Source organism: Myotis davidii, unplaced genomic scaffold (assembly GCF_000327345.1).
Source record: "Myotis davidii unplaced genomic scaffold, ASM32734v1 scaffold551, whole genome shotgun sequence".
NCBI classification, from domain to species: Eukaryota; Metazoa; Chordata; class Mammalia; order Chiroptera; family Vespertilionidae; genus Myotis; species Myotis davidii.
The window spans coordinates 515,793-525,614 of record NW_006283788.1 but is presented as its reverse complement, the minus strand read 5'-3'; the positions used below and the strand labels follow the sequence as shown (position 1 = coordinate 525,614).

The window sequence follows — 9,822 nt, the reverse complement described above, 5'->3', positions numbered from 1 at the left end:
CTCTCGAGCTCCCTCCAAAGCCTGCGCTGCCCCCTGCCCTGTGCTCTCACCCTCACATCCAATGCCAGCAAGTCCTGTGGGCTCTGCCTTCTAATTTATCCAGAACTCTCATCACCCCTTCCCAGTCTGCTCCCTGGCCAGCCCCTAGCATCTCCCATGTGGACCAGTTCAGTACCCTCCATCCACCCTGGCTCCCTGGCTCCTGTCCTTGCTCCCCTCAGCCCATTCCCCCAGCAGCCACCAGAGGGCCTGTGTGAGCACCTATGTCAGAGCTGTGTGGTCACCTCTGCCTCCAGGGCTCACCTTCCTCCGGGTAAAAGCCAAAGTCCTCCCAGGGGCCCACAGGGCCTAGTATGACCTGCCTTCATCTGCCCCTCCCCGTCCTCACCTCCTCCCTCTCTCCCCCTTGCACACTCTGCTTCAGCCACACGGGCCTCGCTGATCCTCCATCATGCCAAGCACCGTCCTGCCCCAGGGCCTTTGCACAGGATGTTCTCCACACCGGAAAGCCTCTTCTTTCAGATACCCACAAGGCTCTCTCTTTATGTCAGGTCTCTGCTAAAATGCTGTCTCCTTAGAGTCTCCCCACCCCTACCATCGTGGACCCCTCCCCAGGTCCCAACCCTGCCCCCACATGGTGTCAGACTCTCAAAGCAGCCTTTAGACCAGTGGTTCTCAACCTTCTGGCCCTTTAAATACGGTTCCTCATGTTGTGACCCAACCATAAAATTATTTTTGTTGCTACTTCATAACTGTAATGTTGCTACTGTTATGAATCATCATGTAAATATCTGATATGCAGGATGGTCTTAGGCGACCCCTGTGAAAGGGTCATTCGACTGCCAAAGGGGTCGCGACCCACAGGCTGAGAACCACTGCTTTAGATCCCAGACTCTTTGCTTCTCCAAATAATGGTCCTCCAGCCAGCAGCTTCAGCCTCATTTGAGAGCTCTTAGAATGCAGAGTCCCGTGCCCCCTCCCAGACCCTCCCAACCAGAGCCTGCATTTTGGCAAGACCTCCAGAGGCCTGTGTGCACAATAACTCAGAAAATCCGCTTATGCACAGATTCCCCCAAATGAACTAATCACCCACATCATAGCTCACCAGAGCCTTTCTGCCCCCTGGAGGTGAGCCCTGTGAGGACAGGCCTGGGTGTATCTTGGCCGGTGACATGTCCCCACAGTGTCCGGCACACCTCGGAGCTCAATAATGGCTTGTTGTATGTTGATGAACTAAGTGTCAGCACAAGGAATTGAACCCAGATTGGACCTCTGGCCTGATTCAACTTTGCTCATCACCTCCACATGCATGGGCGTCCGCCGGTGGGGCGTCCCCCCAACGCAAGCCCATGGGCCCCCACATCGACCGCATGTTATGGCATCTGTGTGTTCACACGTACCCATGGATGCAACCACAGAACAAGTATGTGCCCAGCAGTGGTGGGCGGTCCACACGTGTGTGTGCACATGCCTGTGTGTCCGAGTGTACACAGGAAGCTTCTGTCTGCACCCCCCTATTGATGACTTCCTGGCTGTTAGTTTCCAAGGATCCCAATTAACTACTGACAGGCCATCTACCCACCCACCTGCCCTGCCCTTCCCTTCCTACTCTCGCTGGCAGGTTGGGGACACTGAGGCCCAGAATGAGGGCCGGACAGGCGACAGTGCCCGCCAAGGAGCCTCAGTTAGCAGCCCAGTCTCCGAAATGCACGGCCTAGGTTCACATCCCGGCTCTGCCTCTCACCAGCCTCGAGCTCTCCGACAGTCACTTCCCCTCTCTGGGTCTCCGTTTCCTCACCTATAAACTGTGGGTGAATGTAAGTCCAAACCTTATGTTGCTATGGGGTTGAAAGGACATAGTGTCGACCACCAACGTACAACAGAAAACCACGCACGCACGTGTGTAGATTTAAATTTCCTCGTGGCCCCATCGCAGAGGTGACTCAGCGGCGGCCCAGCTCCGGATGAAGGGCTGCGCGTGGGACGGATGCACAGTAACTGGGACCATCGAAGGAACAGAAGGTCCCGCGCGTCGGGGAGGACGCCTGGGATTCTCCCCCTCGGCCAGTCAAGATGGTTTCCCTTCTGTAATACGAGGCACTAGGACAGGGCCTGGTCCACATGCTCACTCGATGTGAAGTGACCTTGCTGGATGACCTTGGGCCCCAGCCAGCCCTCTCTGGGCCCGGGTATCATGGCAGGAACTCAGTGACCCTGGGTCAGCCTCCGAGCCCATTTCTCCCTCTGCCATGGCGAAGGTTGGGGCGAGATGCCCATTTCCAGTTCCATAGAAGGAGCTCCTGTCAGCCCGGCCATCCTAGGATTCCAGCTCCGGGGCCCGGCGTCCCTGAGGAGATCGAGTAACCTGGCCTGGCAGCCAGGCCCCTGCACCATCCAGGTCTGGTTACCAGCTCTGCTTACAGCTGCCTCCTCCAGCTGCCTCAGTCGCCCCCGTCGCAGCCTAGCTGGGCTCTGGAGCTGTCTAGGAACTTGGCTGAGCAGCTAGAGGGTGTTCCTGGGGCTCTGAGCATGGTGAGGCGGCTGTGGAGGGACCCTCTTGGCCCCTGATGCTCTCTCAATGCCAGTTAACTCATCTCTCCCCAGCCTGGGAGGCGGAGAGTGAATCCTCCTCCATTCCCCACCTTCCTCCCTGTTTCTCCTTCATGATAACCATCACCATCTGGTTATCATGAAAAGTAAATGAGGTATGCATAGTAGGTGCTAAATAAACTGTACGGACTGCTGTGCATCCTTGAGTTACATCCTCCCACTCTCTGGGCTTGCTTCCTCCTCTGTGAATCGGATGAAAATGTCAGCTTCATGACAGCAGGGGGTCTGGCACACAGTAGGTGCTCAACAAGCACTGGCTGAATGTCCCATAAACAGTCCCTACTTTTTTTTTTTAATATATTTTATTGATGTTTTACAGAGAGGAAGGGAGAGAGATAGAGAGTTAGAAACATCGATGAGAGAGAAACATCGACCAGCTGCCTCCTGCACATCTCCTACTGGGGATGTGCCCGCAACCCAGGTACATGCCCTTAACCGGAATCGAACCTGGGACCTTTCAGTCCGCAGGCCGACGCTCTATCCACTGAGCCAAACCGGTTTCGGCCAGTCCCTACTTCTAAAAGAGCTACAAGGATATATTTATTTTCTGAGCACCGACTGTGTGCCAACACGGCCAGGGGTTGAGCCATGACCAGGACTGTGTCTCAGGAGCTTGACACAGAGCTGGGCATGCAGTCAGCACTCAATGAATGCAGAGTGTCTCTTTTAAAGAGGACAGTACTCAGAGTACCTGAGCACATCTACCCACAGAAGCCCAGCAGAGCAGGCATTTCAACTAAGATGTTATGAAGCCCCTACTATGTGTGCACCAGGTACTGGGCCAAGAACTTCACATGCATGAACTCATGTCCTGTCCACGCCGAGATGAGACAGAAACCAGCCCCACCACCTCTGTCTTACAGACGGAAAAACAGACTCAGAGAGGTGAAGTCACTTGGCCAAGGCTGCACAGCACAGAAGGGGACAGCCAGCATTTGAACCCAGGCATGTGGCTACACTGCCTCTTGCCGACATTTATTGAGCACCCACAACATGCCATCTGTCTATGGGGCTGCACAGTCTGGAGGCCCAGAGAGAGGCTGTCCTGTCCCCAGGCCACTCGGGGAACCAGAGAGGAGACCAGGTGGCAGAGGCAGGACCTGGAATGGGGGAGAGGTCCCTGGGACTCCTGGCCCAGATGGGGAGGGGTTGCTCCCGAGTAATTAATTTAATCAGTTTGGAAATTGGGCCACCAGGTGGCAAATCGGAAGCAGCAACTTGTAACTAGGAATGGGGGAGAGGGGGCTGCTTTCTCGGTGATGCTGAAACCATTTCGAGGAAATTCAAGTGCCATTTATTCCCAGTGAGTCATTAGGGGGCCCAAGGGGGCTGGGGGCTCCTAGGGAGTCTGGGCTGGGGCTGGTGGGCTGGGCACCCACAGATTCCCAAGTGGGGATGGCCCTGGGCAGGCCCTGCCCTCAGCCCCAACTTGGAGAAAATACAGAGTCAGGCCCTGCTCTTGGGGTCCAGTTTTGGGAGGCGGAGGGAAGTCAGGTTTGGCTCTCAGGGCCCCATTTTAGGGAGGATAAGGAGATCTGGCCTCTGCCCTTGGTGTCCTCCATCTGAGAGCAGAAGATGGGGACCCCGGCCCCACTCACTTGGGCTTCTGGGAGCCCTCCTTTACCCCAGGCTGAGCCCCCACCCAGAATTCCTCCAGTCACTGCCCCGCTCAGAGGCCCTGCCTGGGAGGACACAGGGATCCCAAGTGGGAGGGGGCAGGAAAGGCAGGGGGACACACCACTCAGAGATGCTGGGCCGGACTCAGGCAGGGCTATGCCAAGTGCTGCTGGGAACGGAAGACCTGGCCAATGAACTTGAAGACAAAAGCGGGAAATAGGTCCCAAGGGAAGGTCCTGGGGTCAGAGCAGACCACACGTCCAAGTGAGTCACAGCTCAGGAATGGGGGAATCACGGGCAGAGCGATACGGGCTCTGGGGGATGGGTCATGAGAAATGTGCATCAATGGAGAGAAACAGCGAGGGGCCCAGGGTTTGCTGAGCGACCTCGGGGAACGTACCACCCAATCTGTGCCTCCTTTCTCTTCCCAGAGCCTGAGGACTAGACATTCGAAGGGAAGTAGCAGCAAACACTTACAGAGAATCCACTGTGTTCCCAGCCCTGTGCTATGGGGCTTGACAGAAAATCCTGGTGGGTGCCCAGTCGGTGTGGCTCAGTGGTTAAGCGTCGACCTATGCACCAGGAGGTCACAGTATGATCCCAGTCAGGGCACATGCCTGGGTTGCGGGGCTCAATCCCCAGTAGGGGGCATGCAGGAGGCAGCCGATCAATGATTCTCTCTCATCATTGATGTTCCTATCTCTCTCCCTCTCCCTTCCTCTCTGAAATCAATTAAAAAGATCCTGGTGGGGTAGGTGGGAGGGGTTCTTCTCACCATTTTACAGGTGGGAAACTGAGGCCCGGTGTGGGTAAGTGATGCGCCCAAGGTTGCACAGCTGGGAAATGGCCACGCTGGAATTTAAACCCAGGTCATCTGGTCCAGACACCACCCTTTTAATCACAGCATCACCTGCCCCCAGAGAAAGAGGTTCTCAGTCCCTCCCCACATCCCTCCATCAGCAAGTCCAAATCTACTCCGTCCACCCACGTCTTTCCCCCTCTACTGCCTCAGCCTGGCCAGCCCCCATCATCACCCATCTGGACCAGTACAGTCACTCCACTCCACCCACGGCGCTGGCCCTTGCTCCCACAGCAGTCCTCCTTGCGGCAGCCAGAGTCACCACTGGTCACCTGAGCCAGGTCCCACCCTTCTCTGCCCACAGCCCTCAGGGCGCCGCCTCCCTCACAAGGCTCTGTATAACCTCCCCAACCCCACCCTTGTCCCCTCCCTCTCGCCCCTTCACTCACTCTGCTCTAGCCACACGGACCTCCTTCCAGTTCCTCCAATACATCAGGCACATTCCTGCCCCAGGGCCTCTGAACAGGCTGTGCCCTCTTCCTGGAACGCTATTCCTCTAGGTCTCTGAGTGGCTGACACCTTCTTATTTTCCAAGTCTCAGCTCAAATGCCACCTTCTAAGACACCCTCCCTACTCCATCAGTTCTGCCCTTCTCAGCTACATCATCCAATATCACTGTCTTCAGACCACTCATTATACTTGATTTACTTTCTCTCTCTAGTTAGTGTCCCTATCCCCACCCGGCTGTGAGCATGACAAGGGCAGGGCCCAGTCAGCCTCGGTCACTGCCGGGTTCCTAGCACCTGGCGCATAGTAGGTGCTCATTAAGTACTTGTCAGCTTATCAAATGAGAGCACAGACCCATGGCTCCCATTGCAATCAGGGCCAGAGGACACACCTTCTGGTTTTCAAAGTAACTCCTTTTACTGGAGTAAGAAAAAAAAACGCAGGACTATGCCTGGCATTTTGCCTGCATCCTCTTGTTTAAATGTTGAACCCTAAGAGAGAGAGAGAGAGACTAGCATCTGTGATCTACTGGTGGGGAAACTGAGGCTCACAGGAGGGGGCCTGAGTGAGTGAATGAAGAGATGGACTCAAACTCAGGTAAGTCTGATCTGACGGTTGTGGCCATCTCTAAGGGCAATCATTCAGAGCGGCTACTTCAACTGCCCCAACACTCTTCTCCAGGAAAGGAAGGCTGCTCTTCTGAAACTATCAGAGAACGTGTGGGCGCCTCTGGTGAACTCCTATACATTCATCATGGTCCTAGATGCAATGCCCCTCCAAAGGGCATCTTCTCTGATCCACCGGGCAGAACCCACTTTCACCAGACCCATTTGCTCACTGTGCCCAGGCCCTGACCCCATGTAGCAGAGGGCCAATGCCTGCGTCTGTTTCCTTGCCCCCCTGAGGGCCAAACAGAGCAAAAGCCTCCTCCTCTGGGACCCCAGCGTCACGCAGCATGGGACACAGCCCGTGGAGGCCACTGGCAGCCTTTGTTGAGTAACTGGTCTCCCCATCTGCCTCGGATGAGGGCTCCCTTAAGAACCCACCACCCTTACTGGACTCCTCCATTTGGGAAGTTCTCTCCTAGGTCTGCCCTTGGAATGCTGGCTTAGCCTGGGCCAAGGTGCATCCTGGGGAATGTAGTCCTCACGAAACAGGGTCTCCCTCCCTGCAGGCCCTGGGGTAGCCACCTTTGGACCCTGGGACCAGACAGTGAAGGGTCATCGAGGGCGGCTAGCGACAGGCCCGTATCCCTGCCCACAGGTGGGGGTCCTGGCCTCCCAAGTCTCCTCCTAGTGCTTCAATGCCACCACTTTATCCGGACATCCCGCAGGACAGGTGATGAATGGCCGTGGAAATAAAAGATAATTCTGTGGCTCAGGTCCAGACCTCTTAGGCCCTGGCTCTCGCCTGTGTCTGTTGGGGGCTCCCTGGAGCCTCAGTTTTTCTATTTCTGCTAAGTGAGGCTCCACCCACCGTCAACCCCAATCACTGTTAGGTCTTCGAGAGGAATTAGTCTGAGAATCTGCAGCCCTTTAAATGACTTGGGATTTCAGAATCATGGTATCTTAAACATTCCGGTTCAGAAACTCCACAGTCCCTGGACATTTAGAAGGAATCTGGAGGGTCACCTGGACCTACCCGATACCAGAATTATTTTTCCAGGATTCTGGAAAGATGGCTGTACGACCCCACTTGCCTACCTCCCAGGATGGGTGGCCCACCACTGTGCCAAGCAGCTAACTGGGTTTCCAGGAGCCTGTCTCCTGGTAACTACTCTTCCTCACTGTTGCTCAAGGTCTGAGATATTGCCCATTCACTCTCCCGCTCTAAAACCTTCTATGGCTCCCTGTTCCCCTTGGGACAAAGCCCACTCCTTATCTTGGCATTTACAGCACCTGCTAACTCTCAGGCTTCATCATCCATGGTCTCCCACCCTTAAAACAGCCCAGCCACTCAGGACTCCAGCAACTCACCATGCAGCTGCTATCCTTGCTGCTCCTTCCACCTGGAATCCCTGCCTCCCTCTTCTCCTGGCAACATCCTTGTCCTCCTTCAAGCCCAGTGTCAGTATCCTCTCCTCCAGGCAGCCTTCCCTGCTTCCACCTGTCATAACCCTGGCTGAGTCCTCTCTGGGCCCCCAGCATCACCTGGCAAAGGGCCAGGCACAGAGGACAGGGCCACACCCCAGGTTCAGCCAGGGACACCCTCCATCCCAGGAGACTGGGCAGCAACCAGCACGTCCTTCAGCCCCTGGGGACCCAGCTCCCCTGGCTGACGTCAGGGTCACCTTTCCAAGGACAGTTTGATGTCTATCTTGCAGGTCCAGCCCCAGGTAACCCCGGCAACTCCTGTCACAAGCCCTGGGCGGCCACTGCAGATGCCAAACTCTTCTACAGCGCAAATCTCCAGCACCTTCCTCACCCAGTGGACAGAGGTGAAAGCTGAGGCCTAGAGCAAGAACGGCCGCTCCTAGTGACTCAATACCTCCGCTGGCTCAGAGGCAGCTTCTCACCTCAAAGCAGGGAAGGTGACAGCACCCTGAGGACCCGTGGGTGCTCGGCTCTGGCAGGAGGCAGGTGGGAAGTGGAAGGACAATGGCGAGGTTACAAATCCAGGGCTTTCTTCCGTGACCTGTCTCTGCCTCATCTCCCTCCACTGAGCTCCTTAAACCCGAAGAGCACCTCCTGGGGAGATCGAAAGACCTGCCTAGGGCCACACCTCTCACTTCCTGCCTTTTCCTCTATGCTGAGTTGTTTTTTTTATGTTGTGTTTTTTTTTGAGAGGGATAGGGCATTGGAAGCTCCAGGCCTAACTTCTGCCCAGCCCAGGATGGTGACCTTTGGGAGAGCATTTGGGTTTCATGTGGGGGCACCTGTCCCCGGACCCCATCTAGCAGTCCCAGGAGCGGAGAGGCCTGGCTTCCCTCTTCACCCTCTCTGCTGCCTCTCTGGGCCTCAGTTTCCCAATCTGCTCTTGGGAATGAGCCCGTACAGGGTGGACACTCCACAGTTCAGTGAGGCTTCTGCAGGCTGCCACCTGCCCGGTATCCAAGGGGTTTCCTAAGGGCCCCACCGACCCACAGCCGCTTTCTTCTCTGGGACCCCCTCTCAGGTGAGTCCGGACCCCACCCACGACCCCCACATGCTATACTCCCTCAAAATAGACTTTCAGCAACTGCCCAGACACATCTGAAATTTTTATCCTTGAAAGAAACCGTGTCTACTAGGAAAGGGGATGGGGGCCGGGGAGCTCATGGGGTAGGGGTGTCCCAGGGCACTGAACTCTGATTTGGGACCCCTGGAGAAGCTGAGGGAACCCAAAGAAATATGAAGAAATGCAATTTGCAAATGAGATGGGGGGTCCTTCTGCAGCCCCAGTCATCGGTCCCCCCTCCTTCCTCCTTAAATCCAAATCCAGATCCCTAAACCCCAAGCCCCAGTTCCCCTCAGATCTGGGGTCAGAGATGACAACCTCAGGGGTAAGATGCCAAAGATCTCAGCCAGGGAGGGCTGACAGGGCTGAGAGTGAGAACTGCCCGGTCCCGGGACTCTTGCAAATACTTCAAGCTCCAATGCCTACACATTCTGGGCAGGGGCAGGGGTTCCCTATGGCACCCCGTCTGGGGAGGTGCCCCCAACTGGAGGGAACCTGGAGGTAGAGTGTAGGACAGAGGGCAAGCGACCCCCTTCTGGGGACCAATGAGCACTGCACGAGTGGAGGGGTCACAGTCAGTGCCCCCCACCCTGCCTGGCACTGTCAGAGAGAGACGCTTTCTTTGTCCCTTTGTCAGCTCTTGGGGCCCCCCTAAGCCCCCCTGGGTCTCCACTGCAGCGAGGGGTATCCAGACGGGCTCTCTCGGCCCACCCCGGCCCCTCCCCTGTGGCTGGGGCCCTGGACTCGATCTGAGCCAGGCAGGAGGCTGGAGAGGGCTCAGGGGCGTCCAAGGTGCGGTGGCTGACGGCGAAGTGGGATGGAGGGGCCTCACCGCGCTGGGACCACCACCCAGTCCTGGGTGGCCCTGACTTAGCCCTCAGGGCCCCGCCCCCCCCTAGCGGCGCAGCCGTGAGCCCCCATTATTGTCTCTTAAGCGCCCCTCCCCGGACAAAATACCCGCTGCGGTGCCGACAGAACCCCTATTATAGCTCCACATACAGGCCCCCAGTCAACATCCAGTCCCCCCCGCCCCAGCTGCGGTGCCATCGGACACCCCCATGACGGAGCCTCATTCAACACCCCAGGCCCAAATCCAGCCTCTTCAAGGCGCTGCCACTGGACCCCATGATAAC

At 56.5% G+C, this 9,822-nt stretch overlaps 1 protein-coding gene across 5 annotated transcripts in view; it reads right to left on the bottom strand.

Moving 5' to 3' along the window:
• Window positions 1-9,822, bottom strand: part of SEMA6B (semaphorin 6B) — a 21,936-nt gene that overhangs the window by 11,382 nt on the left and 732 nt on the right. Inside the window, exon 1 of one of the 5 annotated variants that reach the window (XM_006754040.2) lies at window positions 8,049-8,194. The exons of 1 other annotated variant lie outside the window; for it this stretch is intronic. Coding sequence is in view for 3 of the 4 variants with exons in the window: in XM_006754037.2 (XP_006754100.2) it covers window positions 7,510-7,512 (3 nt within the window). In the remaining variant the exon portion in view is untranslated. Of the gene's footprint in view, window positions 1-7,509; window positions 7,634-8,048; window positions 8,195-9,822 lie in introns of those variants that run through there. 3 more of the 5 variants (XM_006754037.2, XM_006754036.2, XM_006754038.2) reach the window with 3 other exon arrangements.